Here is a 25,585-nt window from a genome sequence, read left to right as displayed (position 1 = left end):
GTCTAAACGCCATGTCTGCAAGATAACGGCAGGGGTGGAATGCGTATACCTATATTTAGTAACAGTTAAACGGCTAGTGTAGATTGAAATAATGTATTAGAGATGTGTTGAACTCTGATAGGTAGAATGTAAGCCAAGCCTCCTAAAGAGGGGCGGCAGCTGTAGGGATAATAAAAACACTGTGTCTATGCTTCATCGGGGCTCTTCGTATCCACGGGTACGGAGAGTCCGCCTTTGCAAACGCGAACAATAAAAGGGTTATCCTTATATTGAAGTCCTTGGTCTATTTGTCTCCACGAATAACTTCTAACACTTTTAAGAAATCACTCTTCAGGTTAGTACTTGGGGCCGGGGTGGGTAACTCTTGGCATTCTGGGGTTTTTTGTCGCTTGACTGTAAATCCAGACAGTGTGGGGTTCAGGGAAGCTGGCTGGGGAGAATACAGCAATGTCCTTCTGAGATAGCAGCCAAGAGATAAACATGTCTCACATTCCATTTTATTCTGAAGCTGCTTCAAGGAAAAAAAAGCTGATCTCTTGTTATTGCATGAATGAATGTTAGAAACAGTCTGTTCACATGCTTTCCACTGCAACAGTCTTTTAGCAAGATAGATGGGGGGGGGGAGAATCATTTTCAGAAACCTCCTTCCATGTGCTGAGCAACCATTGTTGGACCAGGGCCAGGCAGCTTCTGGGAACCTGCGTTTGTTGGGCCTGGTTTATCCTAGTAAGTTTCTTTGTCTCTCTGGGCCATTGCCTGTGCTCCCGGCTGGTGAGGTGGGGTTCAGGCCATGGGGTTACTGTTCCCAGCCTTGGGGGAGCGGGGCCTGTGGGCATTCCATTTTCCAGTGACCTTCTTGCCTGCAGATGGTGCACTGGTTTCTTCCCTAGGCGTCTTCTGCCCCTCCCGTGGACACCCTCCAGGATTGCATTTTTGGCTGCTGGCTGCTGCCCGGCTCTTAGTGCCATTAATTTTTTTGGTCTGGTATTTTTCTCTCTGCATTTCTGCTTCTTCTCCCCTTTGATTGTAAGTTGTCTGGGCACGAGTTAACATCCATTCGAGACGGTTCCCCATAAAGTTCTCATGCTTTTGGATTTTTCGTCTTATGTCGGGAGCTGCTTGCATCACAAAGGTAGTTTTTACAATCACCTCTTGGGCCTCATCATCAGGATCTACGGGGGTGTACTTGCGGAATGCCTCTTTTAATCTCTCCAAAAATGCTCCTGGGGGCTCACTGGGCAGCTGAAAAACCTCAGATAATTTTGCCATATTTGTAGGTCTTTTCGCTGCCCTTATCATGCCTTCTAAAACATTTTTGTGATAAGTCTCTAAGGCCGCCCTTCCCGCAGTAGTATTGTAATCCCAAGGGGGCGTGTTCCTGGGGTAAGAGACCTCAATTGCAGCGTCAGTATTGTCCGCTGCCCTGAGGGCATGTATCTTGCAGATTTCCTCAATGGTCAGTATTGTAATCCTAGGGTTTTTAATCCCTCGGGTTTTTTAATTGTCTCTCTTTATTTTTTAACAGTTCTGTCCCATTTGGCTCTCAAAGCCTTCTGCTCTGTTTCTTTTTGTCAGTGCTCATCCTTGCATTATGCTGCTTCTATCCCAAGAAGCCACATGTGGTTCTACATACTGAAACACTCTTTTGGACTGCTTGTCCACTTTCTAAATTCCTTCTGAATTCTCCATATCACCTTCTTCCTCACTTTCCTTCTCTTCCTCTTTTCTTGGGAGTTGGGGATCCTTACCCTGTTCAAGGGGGGGGGAAGGACCAGTGTACTTCTGGGCAGGGGGAAAAGGACCAGTGCCCTCACCCTCGCCTGCTCCCAGATTTGGCAACCCTTGTGCAGCAACGGGTGCAGTTGGTGCGTAGGTTGGAGGGGGCCAAATTACTCCTCTTCCGGGACTGGCAAAACTGCTGGCTTTTTAACTTGTACTGAGCACAGTTTGACTCAGGTAATCACAGTTCTACTTTTCCTAAGCCATGGGGGACGGTCAGGAACTTCACATAAGTGTTGGAGTCTATTTTTCTTCAGTTTTAAATCCTCAATCATCTACTTGAGTGGCATCATTCCAATTTGTTCAGGAAACATTGCAGGGGGGTCGTGGGAGTTGTTTTACTGCTTTTTCTCCATGACCCCGGGACCCTGGAGCACTTGGACACTGGGATACTGGGAAACTGGGACACTCCGCCCTCCTAGTTTTTTTTTCACTCAGTCACGTTGTTTCCAATGTCTCACACACTCAAAACATTCACTGGAGTGTCCCCACACGCACATTCAGAAAAACTGATGCACCTCCCCCAACCTCCTTTTTACCAACACCAAAACCACAACCGGCAGTGCTTAGACTTCAACCGGTGCCCGCAGCATCCTTTCTACTGCTTTTCTGGGCAAACCAAAAACCAGTGGCACTTTACCAAAACCAACAACCAACCAGCAGTGCTTCGACTTCGACTGGGGACCAGCAGCACCTTTACTGCTTCTTTGCTGGGTGAAACCAAAACCAGTGGCACCTTTTACTGTCCTACTGGTGGAGCTGATCAAACTCTCTTTTTTCTTGCTCCCGCCTAAAACCCTGTGGAGCTGACCTTGTTCCTCGAGGTACCTTCCTTCTGCACGGCCGTTGCTCTTTCTCTCCGTCACTTGTCGCGTGTCTACTCAGGAACGGGTGGCCAGTCCCTCCCATGAACTTGGCAGGATGCATGCTGGAACTGTTGACCCAGAGCCCGAGCTGTTCGCCTCGCAGTGACGCCCTGGACCTTTGTCTCTCAACTCCGGGGAACGTGCTTTTTCCCGGCCAATGCACCAGAAAATGTAGCCTTTCTAGGCCCTTTAAACCATGGGTAGGAAAATGTTGCACCCGAGCAGGGACGAAAGGAGCCAAACGACACCAAGGGGTTAAATCCAGAGAAAGAGCTTTTTATTCTGCCAACCCGGGTAGGCAGAGGAGCAAGTGTGATAAGTCACAAAACAAGCATGAAGTTCACAGCCATTGCACAGAGTATATATCCCCTTCTAGTTCCCTCCCCCTTTCTCCTCCTTCTTCAAGAGTCCTGCCCATGAGTTCCCCTGAGCATGAACAGAAAGTTTCTGTCTTGGGACCATTTTTGGACTTTTCCCAGGAAAGGGGGTGAGGGGGTTTCAGAGTGTTCCAGTTGTTTCATTCTTGTGCTTTGGCATGGTTCCCGGACAGAAAGCAAGTTGCAATGTGGTTTTTAGCAAGGCCAAAAGCCTGAGAAAGGCCTGGGAAACAATGGACTGTTCTCTACCTTTGTTTCTCTACCTTTTTAGTTACAGCAAGCGGAATATGCTTGGCTAATGCTTTTTGTCTTAGAGGAAATGCAGTTTTAAAATGCTTGAGGCGAGGCCTGGCTGGGGGGAGAATTCACAAACAGTTTTTAGGGCTGTTTGGGGTAACCCTAACTGTTTCCCTTCACTGTTAGCCGCCATCCATCCTCCAACCGCCTCCAGGCACTCACACAGGACCTTCACCGCCTTCACTGGTTCAACCCTAAGCTAGGCTTTCCTCAAAGAATCCTGAGAACTGTAATTTTAAGGCTGCTGGGAATTGTAGCTTGGGGGGGGGGGTAAACTACAGTTCTCAGGATACTTTGTGGGGAGCCATGACTGTCAAAATGGTACAAATGTGCTTTAAATGTTTGGTGTGGATGTGACTACAGACTTCCATTTTCAGATAAAGCTGCAGTGTTTTGTCGGTTTTTTAAAAAGAGTTTTCAATGTGAAGTGAAGGAAGAAGATTCTGACTCAGCACATAAAAAAATAATATTTTTGCCCTCCTCTATGTAGGGATAATTTCTCAAAATCCAACCAATCTAACAGGTTTACATGTGAAAGTTATATGACAAACCAATTAGGGCAGATTCACTCCCCCCACCCCCCGGGAAGCAGTTATGTGTTGGCAGCTAAGTATCACTGTCTTCAGGTCACCAAAGAGTAGAACTCAGTGTTGATTAGAACATATTTTATTAATATACAATCTGTGTTAATAAAGTGCCTGCTAGACACTGACATCCACACATGAGAAGATAAGGATAGTTTATTTCTTTCTGGTTGCCTTCACATTCTGTCTACGAATGTCAACCACAGACCCATCCCAGTTCACTCCCACTGGATGCCCATCAGCTCACAGCTGACTTGCCAGAGCTTTTTTGCGGTCTCTTTGTTACGAGCCTGAGGAGCAGCCCAGGCTGGTCTACAGTCACTGTAGAAAGAACAAAATAAATACTCATTAGACACTTTGTTAATCATTTGTTAAGCCATTCAAAACCATCAAAGAATCAGAATTCTGATTAAACATTGAGCATATTTCCCAAATCAATATGATAGCAAACTGGGTTTATGGACAACAGTGGGCTAAGGTTACCCCAGCAGCACAATATCCTATACATGTTTACTGAGAAGTAAGTCTCAGACAATTCAATAGGGTTGACAAGCAAGATGAGGAAAAGCCAAACCTATTATCTGGGTGATCATATCAGAGCAAATTCAAACTCCTGAACAAAGGGGATGTTTTCATTGTTTTTGTATGGGGCACTGTCTACTGCACGTTGCCTAATTTTTGCAGTCATTGGTGGCTGAGACAGTTGCCACAAAACATGGTGGTTGCCGATAAGGAGACACTATGGCTTTGTTGCAGCTTGCCCCCCCCCCCAAACTGAAGCTGCATCCGAATCATTTGAGAGTGAAGGAATTAGTGGCCAGCCCACTGACAGCAAAGCTGCTTGTCATTTCTCAAGTTACAAAAAATAATAATGAATTATTGTTGGTGTTGTTTATTAAATTTACATACTCCCCTTCATCAGGGCAGTTCACAAGATAAAGAAGCTGTCCTGTCCACCGTTGTAAAGGTAAGGGGCAAATTTTGGTATATGACCCCCCCCCTCCAAATTGACTATGTATGAAAAGGGCTTTTCTTCTGTCTGGATGTTCCTGATAGTAGCTTTGTTATTTCTGTATAGCTTCTGTATTGTTCGAAGATGGGATGCGGGTGGCGCTGTGGTCTAAACCACTGAGCCTAGGGCCTAGGTTGAATCCCTGCGTTGCTCGGTCCCTGCTCCTGCCAACCTAGCAGTTCGAAAGCACGTCAAAGTGCAAGTAGATAAATAGGTACCGCTCCGGCGGGGAAGGTAAATGGCGTTTCTGTGCACTGCTCTGGTTTCGCCAGCAGCGGCTTAGTCATGCTGGCCACATGATCCAGAAAAACTGTCTGCGGACAAATGGCGGTTCCCTCGGCCAGTAAAGTGAGATGAGCATCAAAACCCCAGAGTCGTTCATGACTAGACTTAACTGTCAGGGGTCCTTTACCTTTACCTTTAATAGTTCGAAGGAACAATTGCACTGTGTCTGCTGTACCAGAGGCAAAGACTTCTCACAACCCATGTCCACACTGCTATTTTTAAGTTAGAGCTATTGCATATGATCTCTTTCTTTTAATGTGCAATGTGCCATTTTAATATTGCCTTCTGGGTCTGATGTGGGCACCTCTGAGCATTACCACAGAAAACTTTATCCAGATGTGCTGGATCCAGATGTCTGTATTCCAACTGCAAATCACAATCCCAGACCCACCTGAAATATTGCCCACTCACTGACTCCAGTTCCTTTGCCACTGCACAGTGAATACTGGTCTGGGCTCCTTCTTTTGGTGTCTTAAACGTGAAGCGAAACAGTGCTTTAAAAATTCCTGACGTATTTGAGTAACGCGCCAATTCAGAATCAACCACACCAGGATGTAAAGCATTGACAGTAACTCCAGTGCCTAGAAAAACATAAAGCAGAAACATCAACCGAAATATATGAATCCAAAGGTTCAAAAGGAAAGGAGTAATATTGTTCCCATGTACCCTGTAAGGCAGCTAGTATTGGACCACCCTTTTCACTGTAATACACACAATATCATTGCAGTGCAGAGAACCTTGTGCAGCACTCAATTAGTATTGAGGGTTTAACAAAGCCATTTTAAAAACACACACACACACACAAAATATAAACAAGACATTTATAAACAATTATAAACAATTATAAACAAGCAAAAAGTTAACATCTCTTAAATTGAAATCTGTTATAGCATACTAAATGAATGGTTTACATTTTTTGGGGGGGAATTAACAGAATGTTAATCTGTCTTGATGGCTGGGGATCTCCCTCTCTCCCTGCAGTCTTGAAGTGCAATGCCCAGCACAGTTTGGGAACTAGCAACACTTATCAGAGCTTGCCATAGGGAGCAAATAAGCACTTCGGAACCAGTTTGAGTTTGAACTGAGAGGAAAGACAGCAGTGAGATGGCTTGGCTGAAACATCCTTGGGGATAAAGAAGCATTTGAGACTGTGGAAAGTGGATTCATAAATCACTAAAAACCCTTAATTTAGATAACATTAGAAGCCACTGGCAATGGCATGGGTAAGATACAATATTAGGACAATTTAGACATCCAACGCCTACAAAATGCATGTCAGGTTAGCCCAATGGCCCCTTTCAATGTGCAATATTTAAAATTCCTCATTGGGAGCAGTGAGAAACATAGAAGTGATGTGGTGATGCCTAACCTTTTCTCTACCCACAACTCCAAATCATACTTTTAATAGCTTTCCCATAAGGAATTTTAAATGCACAGTCATTTCATTCTGATGCGTCCATTAAATTTTATCCCAGCTATGGTTACGAGATTGGGGGAGGTTGGGAGCCAGTCAGGCAAGCTCTTTGAATTCAAAGACCAGACAGCCACTGTAGTGCTCTGCTTCACTTCAAAGGAATGAGCTATGTTGAAATTAGCTGCATCTAGGTGACAAAGAAGCAAAAGGACAACAAAGGAGCTGAGAGTTGGAAAGTTGCTTGCGAGTGAGAGGGAAGTGTGGAGATGCTGCAGCGCCTTGGAGAGAGACATGTTTACCTCTGTGCTGGACTTTGGGGCTCCCAGCAAATAAATGAGGAAGCAAGATCTATGCTGTGCTAATGCTATGAGTCCCTCCATCATATGCTGAGATTGTATGTATGTGTAAATAAAACCATATATCTTATAGACACCACAGTCTCCACTGACCTCATTCCAAGAAAGCTGAACACTGGGTAAGTGCTGGTATCCCTAGAGTCTCTCACCGCTTGGAGATTGGGGTGTCTCTCATGCGTGCAACCATTCAGTAATCTGTGGCTTCCCCCTTCCTCTCACATCCAGGCTTTGGCTATGGGCAACCCTATTATATACGTACATATGAGTGGTTGTGCGCCATTAGCATTTCATTCTTAAAGCTCACCTTGCAATTTACGAGCCAGCTCCCTGGTAAACAGAACATTAGCCAGTTTGCTTTGACAGTATGCCAGGAACCCATTGTAGTATTTCTCTCCCTGCAGGTTCTCGAAGTTTATCCGCCAAGAAGCATGGAGGTGTGAAGCCACATTCACTATCCGAGCCGTGGCTGACTCTTTCAAACGGTCCAGCAGCAGGAATGTTAAGAGAAAATGCCCTAAAGGGAGAGGAGATTTACAATTATTTACTAGAGCTTACGGATGTTGTCAGGGAGAGGCAAACGGCAAAAGAGCTAAGGGGAGAGACCAGCACTCATAGAGAGCCGAAAGAGATAATTAGTAGTCTGTCGTCTGACAGCGAAGAGGAGGCAGGGAGGGGGGAGGCTGAGCCCTGAACTAGTTATTCTTTGAACAGAGGAAATCAGAGGCGGGGTTTCCGCCGACTAGCATGTTGGGCAAGAAAACGTAAAAAAAAGCCAGACGAGGCATCTTTGCCGACAGGGCCGGACATGCTTTGAAGCTCTGGAAACGTTCTTTTGAACTTTGTAAATAAATCAAAAAGATTGTAACTGGCAGCGAGCCTGGAGTTTTATCTATGCCGGCTTTGGCAGCACACATCTCTTTCAGCATGCCTCGTCTCCCTTGCTGCTGAAAAGCTGGTGGAATAATGAATAAGCCTCAGAATGGAGAAGGAGGTGTTGGAGCTGAGGAAGAGAAATGTCGCTCTGGAACAGAGATCGTCCGACTTGCAGGCCCGTCTGGAAGAAGCCAGAGCTGCTCAGAGAGGACCCACAGGTGGGCTATCAGCAGATGGGGGCAAGCCAGTGTGGGTGGAAAGGTTCCATGGCGACCCGGAAAGTTACTTGGATTTCAAAACTGAGATGAAATATTTTTTAGAGCTCCAATCGGCTCAGTTTGGGGACGATGCCCAGAAAGTTGCTCACATAATTAGGCACCTGTCGGGATGGGCTAGAAGTTGGATGTGGTCGTTAATAGCCTTGAATAATGAAGCCCTCAGAAATGTGGCCAAGTTTTGGCAAGCTATGGACTTGATCTATGCAGATCAAGGTTTAATTGACAAGACACAGGAGGAGCTTTTGGCTTTGAAACAAGGCAAATCCATGGTACGCAGTCACTGGTCAGAATTCACTATGCTCGTGCAGAAAGTGGGTTGGGATTTAGAAGCAGACCCTGTACAAGCTTTGTTTAAAAATGGACTGAACCCAGAAATTAAGGACGAGCTTGCGAGGGGCCCCCGCCCTAAAAACATGGACGAATTAATGAAGGCTGCTCTTGCGGTGGGTTTGAGACAGGAAGCCAGATGGCAGGAAAGGAAGCAAGGCAGAGAGCGGAGTTTCCATGGTGACCGCATTCTTGAAATGCCTGCAGCTGCCTCAGAACGTCGACAAGAGCAGGAGCCCATGGAGATAGGCACAGCCCGGGCGCGGGAGAGTTTGAAAGCACAACGGTCGGGCGGGAAGAAGAAAAAAGACTGGCAAGCAGCAAAGAGGTGTTTTGTGTGTCAGAAAACTGGGCACTTTGCCAGAGTGTGTCCAGAGCGTCGTAACTGGCAGGGAATGGTGGGGGCCACCCAACAGGCAGAGGCAGAGAAAGCCCAGCCTTCGGGAAACGGAGAAGCCTGGCTGGTGGGGGACCGGGGCAACAGCCAGGAGGGAGCAGCACCGAAAGTCCTCGGTTTGGGCACCCCAAAGCAAGCATAGTGTTGAAGGCGGTCCTAGAACTCCCAAATGGCCAGGCGGTGGAGGAGTTGGCCCTAGTTGATTCTGGAGCTTCAGCGTCCTTTTTTTAGCAAGGAGTTTGCACCGCAGCACCAACTGAACCTGAGGCCTTTGGATTTTCCGCTGCAAGTGACCACAATTGATGGAAGAGAAATGCTGGGAGGTGAAGTGACGCATCGAACACCTCCAATGCGGATGCGGGTGTCTACCCACTCCGAGGTCATCGCCTTTCACTTGGCCACGCTGGCGGGTCCGCCTATCATATTGGACATGAGCTGATTGGCTTTGCACGATCCAGTGGTTTCCTGGCATCAACGGTCCCGGACGTTTGGTTCGACGCACTGGATGGAGAACTGCCTGGGTCTAGAGCAACCTCAAAAAACGGAGGGCAGGAGGGCAGCAGCATGCAGAGCGGGGACGACCGAGATCCCGTCCTGTTACAGGGATCTACAGGAGGTGTTCAGCGAGAAAGAGGCTGATGCGTTGCCGCTGCATCGACCATATGATTGTCAGATCAACCTGGTCCCGGGGGCCACGTTGTCCGTGGGAAAGACCTATTCCATGTCGGAGAGGGAGATCAAGGACCTAAAGGATTTTATTGAGAAAAATCTAAGAAGGGGGTTCATCAGGGAACCAAGGTGGCAGGGGGGAGCCCCGTGTTCTTCGTGGACAAGAAATCGACTAAAGAGAGGAGGCTTGTAGTGGACTTTAGAATGCTGAACAGCCTGACGGAACCGGTGGCTTTCCCAATGCCGAGGCTCAACGATGTTCTGGCCCGGGTGCGGAAAGGGAAGATTTTCACCAAGGTGGACCTCCAGGGGGCATACAACCTCATCCAAGTGCGAGAGGGGGATGAGTGGAAGACCACCATGTTCACCCCACTGGGGGCGTTTGAGTATCTCGTCATGCCCTTCGGTTTGCAGTGCAGAAGTCACTGTTTCCAAGCCTTCATGCACCACGTACTAGGACCTTTGCTGTACAAGAACTGCGTTTTCTTTTTGGACGACTTGCTAGTGTACTCCAAAGATGAGAAACAGCACGTGAAGGACGTACGTCAGGTCCTGAGCAAACTTAAGGAGCATCGCTTGTGGGTCAAGCTGGAGAAATGTCAGTTCCACGCAAAGGAAGTCGAATTCCTGGGGTACCGGCTGTCGGACCAGGGTTTGGCCATGGATCCGGAGAAAGTGAAGGCGGTGGTGGAATGGGAGAGCCCCAAGACCAGGAAAGAAGTTCAGCGTTTCCTGGGTTTCAGCAATTTCTACAGGAAATTCATCAAGGATTTCGTGAAACTGACTGCGCCCATAACGGACTGTCTCAGTGTCAAGAAAAGGTTTCAGTGGATGCAGGAGGCCCAAGAAGGGTTTGAGAAGCTTAAGAGGGCTTTCGCTTCGGAGGAGCAACTGATCCACGTCGACCCCGCTCAACCACTACGTGTGGAGACAGATGCGTCTGATCGGGCGATAGGGGCGGTGCTGCTGCAGCCAGATCAAAAGGGGGAGTGGTGGCCGTGTGCCTTTTTTTCACGGAAACTGAACAAATCGGAGCAGAACTACACCATCTATGATAAAGAATTGCTTTCGACCGTCGCTGCTTTCAAACAATGGAGGCACTTCCTGATTGCGGCAAAGCACCAAATTTTGGTGTGCACGGACCACAAAAATTTGGAGTACTGGTGTACGGCACGGGTGTTGTGCCAGAGACAGATAAGATGGGCAGAGTTCTTTGCCAACTTCAACTTTAAGATCCAATATGTGCCAGGAGAGCAGAATGCGAGGGCGGATGCGCTGCCCCGGAAACCCGAGTATATGACGGGAGAAGGACCTCCGGTGGCAAGGCTGATGTTCCCCGAGAGCAAATGGATGTGTGGGGGGACGTTGGTCAAGGACGACGAACTAATGCAACTGCTCAGAGACGATGACTTTGCCAGACAAAAGATGGGGGAGTTAAGAGAAAAAGGGGGCGCCGAGGGGGTTTTTGAAGTGAAAGGGGGGCTCCTGTACCATAGGGGGGCCTTGTATGTTCCAGGTGAAAACCTTCGGGGCAGAATTCTCAAGCAACTCCACGACAGCTGCACGGCAGGGCATTTTGGACAGCATAAGACTATGCTACTGGTCACCCAGGAATTTTGGTGGCCCAGGGTGAGAAAGGATGTAAAGGAATATGTGAGAGGGTGTGACACATGCCAGAGGGCCAAGGGGGAAAGGGCGGCACCAGCGGGGTTGCTGGAACCGTTGCCGACACCCGGAAAGCCATGGGAGGTAGTGGGGGTGGATTTTATCACTGATCTGCCCAGATGTAAGGGTAAGACCGCTATCGTGGTGGTGGATCTCCTGACCAAAATGTGCCATTTCGTGACCTGTTCGCGTGCCGTGATGGCGGAAGAAACAGCCAAGCTGTTTGTAGAGCATGTGTTTAGGTTACATGGGGTACCTGCACGGGTGGTTTTGGACCGGGGGGCTCAATTCACCTCACGCTTTTGGCGCAAGCTCATGGGGTTGCTGCAGGTGGAAGTGAGTTTCACGACGGCTAGGCACCCCAAGACCAATGGGCAAGCGGAGAGGGCGAATGCTGTTTTGCAACAGTATTTGCGGTGTTACGTGAGTCAAAAACAGAACGATTGGGTGGACAAACTAGCCCTGGCAGAGTTTGCTTACAAGAACGCGGAGAATGTATCCACTGGGATGACTCCGTTCTTTGCCAATCACGGGCGTCATCCAAGGGATCTCCTGGGAAGGGGAGAGGAGTCGTGGAGTGTTCCTGCAGCCGAACAGTTTGTGGAGGAGACTGGGTGTCAAACAACTTTTATGTTGGAAAAGATTTAAGAAAGTCCACTGACGGATTCTGCTAGCGACTGAGGCAGCCACGAAGTGAAGGGCTGCCCAGACTAAAGGTTTAGCAAGGCAACAAAGCCTGGAGAGGCGGCAACTTACGCACGAGCAACCCATACACATTACAGGGGGGAATTTGGAATATTTGGTGGCGTGGGAAGGGGCCCCGACATCAGAGAATACCTGGATCCCGGAAGACAGTTTCACCGACAAGGGTCTGGTGGAGGAGTTCCACAGTTTTTCCCCTGACAAACCCAAAACCCGGGGTTGGTTCTTTCAACAGGTGTTCGAAACAACAGACGACGAAGAGGAATTTGAAGGTTTCCCATCATTGGATGAGGATGAAGGCATCTATTGGGGAACACCAGGAACTGGGGGTTGGAGGGGGTGTTTGATGAGACGGATGAGGAGGAGGGTAGTTTTGCTGGCTTCGCCCCTACCACCCCAGAGGAAAGAGAGATGGGTACAGTCGGGTCTCCTGAGCGGGAGGGGGCCTTTGAGGAGGGGGTGGGTGTCAGGGAGAGGCAAACAGCCAAAGAGCTAAGGGGAGAGACCAGCACTTATAGAGAGCCAAAAGAGATAATTAGTAGTCTGTCGTCTGACAGTGAAGAGGAGGCAGGGAGGGGGGGAGGCTGAGCCCGGAACCAGTTATTCTTTGAACAGAGGAAATCAGAGGCGGGGTTTCAGCCGACTAGCATGTTGGGCAAGAAAACGTAAAAAAAAGCCAGACGAGGCATCTTTGCCGACAGGGCCGGACATGCTTTGAAGCTCTGGAAACGTTCTTTTGAACTTTGTAAATAAATCAAAAAGATTGTAACTGGCAGCGAGCCTGGAGTTTTATCTATGCCGGCTTTGGCAGCACACACCTCTTTCAGACGTGGCTGATGCTGAGACTTGGGCTTGCCGATCAGAAGGTCGGCAGTTCAAATCCCCGCGACAGGGTGAGCTCCCGTTGCTCAGTCCCTGCTCCTGCCAACCTAGCAGTTCAAAAGCACGTCAAAGTGCAAATAGATAAATAGGTACCGCTCCGGCAGGAAGGTAAACAGTATTTCCGTGTGCTGCTCTGGTTTCGGCAGAAGCGGCTTAGTCATGCTGGCCACATGACCTGGAAAAACTGTCTGAGGACAAACGTCTGCTCCCTCAGCCTGTAAAGTGAGATGAGCGCCGCAACCCCAAAGTCGTCTATGACTGGACTTACAGTAACTGTCAGGGGTCCTTTAACTTTACCTTTTTCTAGAGCTTATGGGCACACATATGTATAATGTAAAACTAACCTTTAGAACAAAAATAGTACTCACAATAATATAAACACTTTATGGTGTGTTTTTTTAATCAAACAAAATGACATTAATTTTACTGTACTATAAATCAACTAGAAATAGATAACCAAAAAATTGGCTGGTTAGTTCAAATGAATATATGAAATTCAACCAAGATTGGCACAGTATAAATAATTTAATTAAATCTCCAGGGGACTGTGACTTGGGGCCTGTCCATACTGGAGTTTACAGTGTGTCTATAACTTTTTGCGTTCAAATTTAATTTGTGTAATCCTCATGGTGTTACCCTCAACAACGCCTGTCTCTATGCTTTTCCTGTATAAACTCAGGTTTACAAATACAGGAATAATCTGTGAAATCTGGGGGAAAGAGCAGGGAAGATAAGCAAAGGCAAAGAGAAGCCAGGTAATATATCCATTTATGACATCAATGTCTCTTGATCTTACCAAGGTGATTGACTCCAATATGCATTTCAAAACCATCAGCAGTCTTGGAATAGGGGACCATCATCACCCCTGCATTGTTAATGAGGATATGGAGCTTCTTCTCCTCTACAGGAAATAATGGCCGAGATTGGGTATTAAGCAGAAAATACCAAAGACAAGAAGACTGAGATGTTTCAAGGAGCAAGGCTCTTATCATAACTAGCATTTGGTTACATGGCCACCTATCTGTCATGGATGCTTTATTTGACATTCCTGCTTTCCAGGGGTTGGACTAGATGACCCCCATGATCCCTTTGAACTCTACAATTCTATGCTTTAAGGTTACTGTGAATATATATGTTGGGAACAAGGAAGTACAGTATAGTAAATTGATTAAAATAATTAGCAAATACTAAGTGAGGAAATATTAGACTGTGTTACTCAGTCTACAGAAAAACTTTACAGTTTAACCGACGGGACCGACAGGTGGAGGGAATTTAAACTTCTATCAGACAGAGGGTTGATGGTTCTTGCCAAGATCTCCTACTAGTTTAGGTAAATAGTGAGATACCCCCACCTGTTGGACCATGTGACAGGATAAATAAATAAATGGAAGCACTAGTGGGAAAGAAATGGATTATATGAATGGGCTATTACCTCAGAGTAATTTCCAGTGAACATTATATGTATCCTTATTGCTCAAGTGCATACATACCCATTTTGAATGGGTTTTGGCAATTGTAGTAGTCCAACTTCATGGACTATTATTTATTTAACAATTATCTCTAAACCTTTATTGTTAGCAAAATATATAATATACCCTGTGTACATTCTGAGTGACACATGTTTTGGATAGAACACTACTATCATTAACAGGGTTTATTATATCTAAAGAGCTGAACAGTCATTCCTACACACACACATATATTATTACCCTTTCAGGCAAAATGTGGCATACATGCTTAAACGTGTTTACTCAAAAGCATATCATCCTTTTAATCAGACGTACAAGTAAGAGTGCCCAAGAGTGCAATGAGACAGATTATAAGAATAGCTATTCTGGGTCAGACCTAAGGTCCATCTACCATGTCTCTGACAGTTAACATTGCCAGATGTATTATATAAGACATCTCAAAATTCAAATGGAAGCTGTGGAATGATCCATCTCCTGCTCCAAAGTGCCAGAAAGGTTCAAGGGAAAGCTTCCAAGCAAAAGGTTAGCTCCTCTTAAATGCAAGAACATTGTCATGGAAGGTTTAAAGTGGAGATCGCCAAGCAGGCACAAGGCCTTCTTTGGTGCCCTCAGGCAGGTTCCCTAGACTCTAAGCTTCTATTTAAAAAATTAAGTCTCTAGCCCTCTTAGAAGGAAAGTTATGAAGCAAAATGTGCAGACTCCCTTCTAAGTGATTTCTGTGAAATGAATCAGCTTAGCTGCTCCCACCTGCCAGTGTTTTTAGGCCAATTAGTGAAGTCAATGTGGTGACTGTAAAGTAAGTTGTTTGGACACCAGGCAATAGAAATCCCTGAGGTCATTAAAAGTTTCTGTTTACCCCTCCCCTTTACTGTACTTTTCCTGCTTCTGTCTTATTTTCTAGCAGTTCTTGGAATCTCCATAGGTTGAACTTCTTTTTCCCTAGCAACCAGGATGCATCTTTTCTGTTGTGGACTCATTCAAGATTAGGTACCTGCTAAAAGTTATTTTCTGTAAATATTACACAATAAATGCAGGTTGGTGTTAAATAATTCCCTCCTCAAATGGCAAATACAAAATGTGAAATTTGCAAAACGGCTCAGGCATGTCTCCTGCTGTGCAGAAACTAATGTCCAAGTACTTATTAAGAATTCACAGCATTGTTAATTTCCAGTATAATGGGATACATTTCTACTTCAGATGTCTCTGTGTTCAGTGGGGGTTATTCCCAGTGTTATAAAAAATTTTAGGTCATATATAAAATAAATAATTTTTGATAACTGTATATATAAACCACACGTCTGAAACCCCATAGACAAGGTCCTGAACAAATTGACCTCAAATATTTCTCTGCAAGGTCAAAGTGAGAAACCTTCCCCTTGTCTTTCCTCACAAATCCTGTCGTAAGGGCACATTCAAGATATGAACAGGGTGTGAGCCTGTGACCTAGATTCAGGAATAACGGTAAGTAGTTATAATAACAAAAGAGTGGCCAAAACCCAGATAATGCAATCAGGTAACTTGCCAGGAGATAAACAACGCACTCAGGTTTGTTGTAGACCGCCTTTTCTGTGATGTAGTTATGATGTATCTGGGGGGTGGTCTTGGGCTACGCCCCTTCTGTGATGTATGTATGATGTTTCTGGGGGTGGTCTTGGACTCCAGGGCGGGCAATTTAAAATGTCTATATAAGGGCGGACACACCTTGGTTCTGGGTCCTCCTCCTCTCTCCTGTGTGTGGGGGAGCACCCTGTTGCAACAGTCAATAAAGATCAGGCTTACTAGCTGCTTTGCTTCTCAATATGCTCTGGCTGGTCTCTGTTATTTTCTCCTACTGATAGAGAACCTATGAAAGGACTCTATATGGGCTCTTGGGTACCCCATAAGGGGAAAGGAGCAGTTTTGTCACTTATAACACCAGGTAAATGGCTACAGGATGTCAGCCTTCGCTTTGTTTAGAAATGTAGAAAACAGGAAAATTTTGCCTTTAACAGCTGTGTCACTACAATCAGGACCAGCAGGACATAGATGGCGTCCTGTGCTAAGCATGAGGATGTCCAAGGGCGGGGTAAGGGTGGAAAATCAGCCATGACTGTTCTGTCTTTTCTTTTCTTTTGTGTTATGCCATGGCAGCCATGTTGTGTTAAGCCATGGGCCCCATTACAGCAATTTTGTGACTGGAGCAGTCAGCACTCTCTCAAAATTCAAAATGTGCCCCCTGGTCTAAAATGGTTATTGATCCCTGGTTTAAAGAACACATAGGGAAGCCAGACAAACACCTCTCTATTTTAAACAAAACCTATGAAACTCTTGACTCCACACAGATTATCTCTAGGAGTAACTACACAGGTGCCAACTTTTAGTCAGTCATACCTTTTAGGAAATCTTCTGCAAATGCCCGTATAGATTTGCTATCAGACAGGTCCAGTTTTTTCACAATAACTTGCTGATTCCCTGTTTCGGCTATAATTTCACGGGCTGCTGCTTCCCCTTTTGCTATATCTCTGCAGGCAAGGATGACACGACCACCTTCAAAAGGGAAATTAATAGAAAAGAGGAATAAGGCAAACAAGCTGTTTCTAAACTTGGTCCTGTCTTTCTAGACTAATTTCTTTTAATGGAACAAAATATAAAATAATATAAAAATTCTACAATATGAATATGTAAATATAAATATAAATATATGTAAAAGCCCTTTTGCCAGCAGATGTTATAGGCAGCAATGAATTGTGAATCATTGTGGAAGGGAGTAATACTCAGCTTTTTTAAGCTCACCTCAAGCATTTGAAGTAGTTGCCCTTGTCCAATTAACCATTACTATGTTCAAGAAAAATACACTTGAATTTATGAAAATAGGGGTGCTCTCGTGGGAGCCAGTGTCTTTTGGTCCAGCGCTCTGGTGTGAGAGAGCCAATTTGCAGGAGAGCATGAAACAAACAAACAAAAAACAAAAACAAAAAAAGAGTGTCTTTTGGTCTGGCACAAACCAGCTGACTCACAGTAGAGTACTGGACCAAAAAACAGGATGGCTTCTGTAATTCAGAGATGTCCCACTCAATTTGGGTTGAGTGGCATGTGGTGGATGATGCATGGACAGACAACTTGCCTCTTCGTGCGAGGTCCTTGGCAGTTTCCTTCCCTATGCCAGTGTTAGCCCCTGTGACCACGGCCACCTTTCCATCCAGCCGAGCTGTTGATGTGCATACTCCTCCCGCACACCACTTCCTAAAACATAAGAGAGTGCAACCGTAAATGTTACTTTGGTATGTATAGAGGGTTTCTCTTGGTTTGGTCCTCTGGGTAGCTCAGATGCTAGAGCATGAGACTATTAACGTCAGGGTCGTGGATTTGAACCCCACATGGGGCAAAAGATTCCTGCTTGCAGGGATTGGAATAGAGGACACTCATCATCTCTCCCGACTCTACAATTCTGTGATTCTATCCTTTAACCTGCTCCTATGGCTCATGCATTCCCACATCACTTTCCAAACCACAAGAAGTCTGTTTAAAAATATACCGTATTTTTCGCTCTCTAAGACGCACCAGACCACAAGACGCACCTAGTTTTTGGAGGAGGAAAACAAGAAAAAAAAATATTCTGAATCTCAGAAGCCAGAACAGCAAGAGGGATTGCTGCACAGTGAAAGCAGCAATCTCTCTTGCTGTTCTGGCTTCTGGGATAGCTGCGCAGCCTGCATTCGCTCCATAAGACGCACACACATTTCCCCTTACTCTTTAGGAGGGAAAAAGTGAGCCTTATAGAGCAAAAAATATGGTAACAACAACGAGCAGCTGGATTTAGACTTCTAAAGTTCCAGAATGCGCTTGACTCCTTTCCCACAAAATAATCTGGGGGCACCCTCAGATTCTATGCCAGAGAACAGAGACCACTTTCCTTTCTAAGACACGCAGCGAGCCTTTTTGACCTGAAGAGCATGGTAAAAAATCCCTTTAAATGAAAAAAATGCAACACCAATTAAGCAAAAATCTGAAGAAAGAATATTGCTACTGGTTTGGGAGATGAGTCTGGATGATATCTGTGGATGTCTTTCAGGCCTGTGATTTTTCGTCTGTGAGGTTATACTCTACAAGAGGATACCTGGTGAACCAGTCAAACTGGTTCCTTGGTTAAATAAGTTGTTTTGATCTGTTTTTAATATTGTGCAATAATTGCATTTTAAATGTCGTAAGCCACCCCCACCCCTGGGGCCTTAAGGTGTAGGGCAGATAATATGTAGCGATGACAACAATAATCAATCAGGATCAGAATGGCTTTGACACCTTAAAAAGTTAGGTAAGAAATAGATGTGTTGCCATAATGACCACCGTAGATGCTTCAAAGAGCAGGTAGGTATTCCCACGTCCTTCTTACCTGGCTGGATGCCATGCTATGCTAGGAAGGAAAACAAATAGGCCAGGGATGCTAGTTTTGGTATTTGAGGTTTGTCTGAGCTTGACTCCATAGAGATTAGCAACCCCATAGATCTTGCTATGGTTTCTAGGGAAGCCCCAAAGTCCAGCACAGAGCAAGTCATGTCTCTGTTTCCCAGCTTCCAGCTCCCTCACACTACTCTGCTGCTGTTCTTCTACTTACCAGCCAGGCGAGGGGAAAGTCTGGTTTATATGGCACAGAGCAACTTCTTTGGCTATGCTAAATCGTACCACCTAACTAGCCAGCGAAAGCTATTCTCTTGGCAAAGCAAGTGGTTTGGCAACCTTCGCCTTCTGCATTCCCTCACAGATACAGGCAGTAACCAGTGCTAAGTTATTTCGCACCCTAGGTTGAACTACTTGCACCCCCACAAACAAAACTGCTAATTTCAATTTTCAAAGGCAGAGGTCTTGTGGGAAAAAATAAGATGATCAGAAATTTATAAGATACAATATTACAAAAACTCACGTATATAAAACTGCCCCTCAAAGGTCAGTACTGTGTCCCCCTGAAGTCTGTACCTTAGGTGGCCACTTAATGACCAGCCCTGGATACAGGATTGCAGGTCTGGAAGGGGACTGCCCCCCTCACCCCAATTCATAACATTTCTTCCTAGAAAGCCAAACCCTGGATAAGAACCAGACTCCCTGGAATGTATTGCTGCTCAAAAATTGGGGTGTGTGCGACAATACAGACAAAAGAGATAGCAGATAATACATAACAACAGGGAGCCAGGGAAAAGTTCAGTAGCACAATTGCAGAAATAATAGAAATAATACCCATTAAGTTCAGTAAGGCTTTCTCTCACAATTGCAGCCTAAGGTCACATCTGCACTATACATTTAAAGCGCATGGCTTCACCCAAAGGTTCCTAGCAACTTTTTTTAGTTTAGCCTTCAGAATGTCACTAGGGAGGGGCTGAAGCAAATCTCCCCAAAGTGCTAGAGACCACTTGAGCATATTAATGAGAGAGGGGGAAAGGGAGAGGGAGCCACACAATGCATGCAATAATTGTAGATATGAGAGTCCCATGGACTGCAAGAAGATCAAACCTATCCATTCCTAAGGAAATCAGCCCTGAGTGCTCACTGGAAGGACAGATCCTGAAGCTGAGGCTCCAATACTCTGGCCACCTCATGAGAAGAGAAGACTCCCTGGAAAAGACCCTGATGTTGGGAAAGATGGAGGGTACAAGGAGAAGGGGACGACAGAGGATGAGATGGTTGGACACTGTTCTCGAAACTACCAGCATGAGTTTGACCAAACTGCAAGAGGCAGTGGAAGACAGGAGTGCCTGGCGTGCTCTGGTCCATGGGGTCACGAAGAGTCGGACATGACTAAACGACTAAACAACAACAACATTTCAGTGTGCCAAGGAGATATTAATCATAACCTCAATGAATATTAAATAATAATATATTTTTTTTACTTATACCTCACCCACTCTGGGCAGCTTCCAGCATAATAAAAGTGCAGCAAAAACTCAAATATTAAATTAGGTTAGAAATTATCTACACATAGTACAGTCCTAACCAAATCTACTCAGAAGTAAGTCCTACCACCACGTAAGTGGGGTTAGGACTGCAACCTGCTTGGCTTTGTCCACTTCTTCTATTTCAGTATTGCATACAAAAATGCATGTGGCCTATGCAAAATTTGCAGTTCTGAGAACAAGTTAATAAAGCCTACATAGGATAGCTAGTGAAATAAAGAAACCCAAACCTGAGAGACATTGTAGAAAACTTCTCCTCTGCAAATGAAATTTCTCAACTGACTGAGATAAATAAAACAGTGAGACGTGTGGGATGAGTGCCACATGATTAGAAATAACGAATTACAAGAACTGAAAGTTATGACACCACCTGTTGGCAAATGCTAATAGCTGGGAGCAACCAAGAGAGTGACAGGCTGCTTACTGAGCATTCATCCTGATTTATCTGGAGGGAGGTTGTAGAATGTTGCATCAACCATTTTTCATCCCACACTTTCCAGTGCATTTCCCCAACACTATACTTATATTTATATTTATTTTATTTCATAAAACTTCTAAATAAAGTGTACTATATGGATTTGGTCTATAGCATCTACTTGTTAATGTACTTCGGTCTCACTATCAGAGTAAAGCAATTGGGTTTATGACACAAACAGCAACTAGAAGGTGATTTTTAGCAGGAAATTGGTCTAGTCCTGCTTTCTGAACCAGATGTGCATTGCAAATTGGAGCCCCATGTTTCTCCTTTTCTTTAAAAAATAGAAAGGGCTATCTTAAACACACTTTTTAAAGAGTATGAATAGTGTAACTTGAAGGCTTCTCTTCCTCTCTCTGAAGCCCGACAATGCAATCTGCTGCTGGAGAAGAAACAGTGTTTTGTCCATCCAGCAGCAGCCCGCTGGGTTTCTGGATTACAGGTACTGGTAATATATAATGTATGTATTCTCACTGAAATGAACCATTCCACACAGAAATAGATGTTGACTATATATCTTGTTTTATCTCATCAGCTTTTTATATATAGGGGCAATGATTGCAAGCCCCCAGTCCTTGGAGACTCGACCATGGGTGTCAATGCAGGTCAAGAGTGAAGCCAGAGTGGGGGCCCAGAAGTCCAAATTGTTTTTAATGGCCTCTGGTGGGATTAGGCCTTCCCCTGGGGCCTTCCCCAGTCTTAGCTGAGCTACCTAGTTCTTAATCTCTGTCACCATCACTAGAGCCCACATAGGCAGATTTCCTATCATTTGGCTAGCTCTTCCATTTTCAGCAGAGCTGTCCGAGTAAACATCCTGAAAGTGTGCCTCCCAGGTCCCTGGGGGGATGTGACAGTCCACCATGGTTGGGCCATAGCCTTGTGGGCTAGATGTGATATGTGAGAATGTGGCTGAATCATTGGATTTAACTGCCTGAATAAGTCAAGTTCAGGTGTTCTTAATGGCTTCCCTTTTCTTACGTGCCAGCAGATGTTTATAGTGTCTCTTCTGCTGGAGGAGATCCATAGCAGCTGTTGGTTTGGCCTTGGGAATACCTACACCAATGTAGTGCTGTTAAGCACCAGGGCTGGCCTGAGACACTTTTGGCCACAAAAAGAAGTGAGCCACAAAATGCCCCACCCACACTCCAGGAAAGAAGGGGTGAGTGAAGATCTACATCAGCAACACGGGGGGAAATAAAGATCCTACATTGTAATCTACTGTCACTGTGGATCCTGCCACCTGAAGCAGTTGCCTCACCTTGCCTCATAGCTGGCAAGCCCTGATTAGCACACAAACATTATTATGATTGCACGTCAAAATCAATCATAAGATTGCTCACAACCTTTTTATGTAAACTCTTCCCAAATAGACTCTTTTTATTGTTGGTTTCTTTCTTTTTATGCAGAAAATAAAATACAAAACAACAGAAAACACCTCAGTCCTGGATTCATCAAGGTAAGTGTCACACCACTTCCATTATGAGAAACCACCCTAACCATAGCTTGCAGACTTTTTTGAGATCACCCACAAAATGATTCCAATCTAATCTCCGGTATCAGTGTAAATTGCATCATATTGTTTAAGTAAACTGTAATCCCCCATTTAAGCCTAGTTGTGCAATGTACTTGACTATCACTCTTCCTCCACTCCTACCTTACCCTGCACTTATACAGTATTACTATTTCCAGAATGGCTAGCAAATCATTTGAAATAGATTAAAATAATAAAATTACCAAGAAGTATAATTAGCAAAGCAGTACAGTAAAAGCATACCAGCATACCAGCTGAATAAAGCCAATTCAGAACAGCTTTTAGATGTCTGGGAAAATTAAAAGGGCTTCACCTTGTATCAAAAAAGACATGAGAATAGGTGCCAGGTGAGCCTGACTGGAAGAGTATTCAAAGGGTCATTTAGTCTAATCCTCTGCAATGCAGGAATCTTAACTAAAGCATCCATGACAGATGGCGATCTAATCTCTGCATAAAAGCCTCCAGTGAAAGAGAGCCCACAACCTCCTGAGGTTCTCCTGACCATTCTACTGTCAAACAGCTGTTACTGTCAGAAATTTCTTCCCAATGTTCAGTCGGAATCTCCTTTATTGTGACCTGAATAGCAGGGGGAAAGAAGCTTGCTCCATCTTCCATGTGCTCCATTCTAGAGGTGAATGGGGCACTGTAACTGAAAAGGCTTCTCAGTGGCCAATGATTTGTCTCACCTCCAGATATGGAGGCACTTCCCATTCCCAGTATAGGGTTTGAGTTGCATACTCCTCCTGCAACCCACTTCCTAGAACACAACAGTACCTTCAGAAAAATCACACGTTGGTCAAGCAAGACATATTACTCTAAAAGAGCCCTTTAAACTCAAGATGAGCCCTGCCTGCACAGGAACTGCTCATAAGCTGAACAGAAATGGCATATTTTCATGCACTGGCTAAAAGGAGAACACCCATTAGGGAGTCAAAGGAGGGTGTTTGAACCAACTTGAAAGCAATTCTATTGCCCATTTCAAACTTGTCATGTGCTCAAGAAGTCAAGTATGCTTCCAAAAGAAATAAGGTAACTTGCAAGAGCTGAACTGCTCTGTAGAGATATAAATCAAAATGTCAGTCTTTGTCATAAGGACTGTGACACAGCAATGACAGCTAATAAGGAGCTATAATGACCAGCATGTAGTAATGGCCCATCTTGTAACCCCATATTTATTTGGAATTATGTGACTAGATATCCACAATTAACTTTTGCTCTTCTCCCCTCCTAGAGCCAAGCTCTGTGCTCCTGGACATCTCTTCCTTGGCTCCTGGTCTCACTGGCTTAAAATAGGCTAGTAGACTAGGCCACACATGCTCCTTTTTCTGGGCTCAGGGCAGTTCCATGAAATATATTTGGGAACCTGGCACTGCACCATTGTCGTGGTGATGGCACCACACTGTGTGGTCCACTTGGCTCAGTCATGTTGGCTGAAGTTGCATAGCAAATGGCACCTCTGCTATTATGACAGCAAGCTCTTTGGGGCTGACCTGGACTGCGATGGAGTACTTGTATACATACAAACATGTATGTACATGTATGGATACATGTATGAATACACAGGTGGTGCTGTGGTCTAAACTACTGAGCCTCTTGGGCTTGCCGATCGGAAGGTCGGCAGTTCAAATCCTTGCGATGGGGTGAGCTCCCGTTGCTCTGTCCCAGCTCCTGCCAACCTAGCAGTTCGAAACCATGCCAGTATCAGTAGATAAACAGGTACCGCTGTGGCAGGGAGGTAAATGGTGTTTCTGTACAATCTGGCTTTTATCACAGTGTTCCATCGCACCAGAAGCGGTTTAGCCATGCTGGTCACATGACCCGGAAAGCTGTCTGCAGACAAATGCCGGCTCCCTCAGCCTGAAAGCGAGATGAGCACCACAACACCATAGTTGCCTTTGCCTGGACTTAACCGTCTAGGGGTCCTTTACCTTTTTTACTTTACTGTTGTATCAGCAACCCCTGTGTACTCAACAAGTATTTTGAGTATTAGTCATAAAGTGCCACCATTGTACTTTCAGAAATAAATAAAAGTGCTTTACAACCAAATACAGTGGTACATCTGGTTACGTTCTTAATTCATTCTGGAGGTCCGTTCTTAACCTGAAGCACCACTTTACGGTAGCTACTGGGGCCTCCCGCTGCTGCTGCTCCGCCGCGTGATTTCTGTTCTCATCCTGAAGCAAAGTTCTTAACCTGAGGTACTATTTCTGGGTTAGCGGAGTCCGTAACCTGAAGTGTATGTAACCTGAAGTGTATGTAACCTGAGGTACCACTGTATACCTTATCATAATAGTGTCCTCAACTCACTCTGCCCCCTTTTCTCTTGCTGATCCTTATGCTGTTGCCATTCTGCACAATACCAAGCAAGATGGGCAGAGAGGGAGTAATCCTAACTTAGGGCCCCCTGGCTCCAGGGGTGATGAGCAGCAGAGCAACATAACAGCCAGGGGTTAGTTTTCAGCCCCACTAGCCTCCCTTGAGTAAGTAAAGCTAAACTTTATGTGAAAGCACAGTATGTAATGGATTTTTTAGTGCTGCTAACACTCCACTGAATTGCCTCTGTAGCCTTTGCTAGGAGGAAGGGGGTATTTGCGAATAAAAGAGATTGTTAAGAACAAAAAAAGAGAGAATACACTGCCTTCTGCAAGGCAGCCGATATATGTCTCAATTGGTTTCAATAGGTGATGGCTATGGGATCTTCTTGTATGCTTTCCTCTGTGTATTGTCATTTCATATTTCTATACTATTGTTTGGTGCTATGCTCCCTTTGTGTTTCAGTTAGAGATGGATCGTCGTCATTGGATGAATTAAGCATCTTGTTCTATGTCTGGAACTGTTTCAAACTCCACTCTTATTTGGGATCTGTAATGTTGCTCCTGTCTTGTGGCATAGGAGCCAGCTCCTAGAGGTCATGGGGGCTTTGGCCCCCACAATAAAATATTCGAAGGGGCCTGGCCCCCACAAAGCTGATGGGCATTCTCATTCAAATGGTGTGTGTGCACTGTGTCATGTGATTATGTGGGGCGGAGCTTACCTGGGCCCCCACAATATTTTATTCACGTTGGCAGTCCTGTCTTGTAAAATGTTTGAGTGATTGGTGCTGATTTGGAGAAGCTCCCTTAAATCAGGAAGCAGTTGTAAAGACTAGGGAAAGCATAGAAATGCTTGGCATAACAGTGTTTTTGTCTTAATTTGGATAAGGAGTTGAACTGATTTGTGGAGCAAGATTTTGACAACTAATAAGCTTTGGGAAAAGGCCAGGAGGGTGCACCTGAAGGTAGCACCAGTGTAGAATAAACCTATGGGGGGGGGGAAGGAAGGTCCCTTAAGGGGGCCAGGATTTTTCTGTGAGTATACTCAACAACAAGCCATTGATGTACCAAGAGTGCATTAAGTGGTGGATTTATACTAGACCATCCACACATT

At 45.3% G+C, this 25,585-nt stretch overlaps 2 protein-coding genes across 3 annotated transcripts in view; both read right to left on the bottom strand.

Annotated features, from left to right (window-relative positions):
* Positions 1–2,725, bottom strand: part of LOC309534322 (retinol dehydrogenase 12-like) — a 31,608-nt gene extending 28,883 nt beyond the window's left edge. The window contains exon 1 of one of the 2 annotated variants that reach the window (XM_082226582.1): positions 2,591–2,725. In XM_082226582.1, coding sequence (XP_082082708.1) covers positions 2,591–2,706 — 116 coding nt within the window. In that variant the 5' untranslated portion in view covers positions 2,707–2,725. The remainder of the gene's footprint in view (positions 1–2,590) is intronic. The other variant, XM_082226581.1, reaches the window with a different exon arrangement.
* Positions 2,726–3,969: 1,244 nt separating this feature from the next.
* On the bottom strand, positions 3,970–20,409 carry LOC309534502 (retinol dehydrogenase 12-like). Its single transcript, XM_082226710.1, has 7 exons — positions 20,384–20,409; positions 17,336–17,454; positions 16,603–16,758; positions 13,560–13,664; positions 7,275–7,484; positions 5,592–5,781; positions 3,970–4,224 (listed from the first exon to the last, which is right to left on the bottom strand). The coding sequence occupies exons 1-7, from the start codon at positions 20,392–20,394 to the stop codon at positions 4,122–4,124; spliced, it is 894 nt and encodes a 297-aa protein (XP_082082836.1). The 5' UTR covers positions 20,395–20,409; the 3' UTR covers positions 3,970–4,121.
* Positions 20,410–25,585: the final 5,176 nt, after the last annotated feature.

Source organism: Podarcis vaucheri (genome assembly GCF_965113315.1).
Source record: "Podarcis vaucheri genome assembly, chromosome: 1".
Lineage (NCBI taxonomy): Eukaryota > Metazoa > Chordata > Lepidosauria > Squamata > Lacertidae > Podarcis > Podarcis vaucheri.
The sequence above is the reverse complement of the archived record's forward strand: the minus strand, read 5'-3'. Positions and strand labels throughout refer to the sequence as shown.

Coding starts and splice junctions, on each gene's coding strand:
- LOC309534502 (XM_082226710.1), bottom strand. Junction 5,782..7,274: donor GCTGGCTCGTAAATTGCAAG/GTGAGCTTTAAG, acceptor ATGTTTTTCTAG/GCACTGGAGTTACTGTCAAT. Junction 4,225..5,591: donor GTGAGTGGGCAATATTTCAG/GTGGGTCTGGGA, acceptor TTCTTTCTACAG/TGACTGTAGACCAGCCTGGG.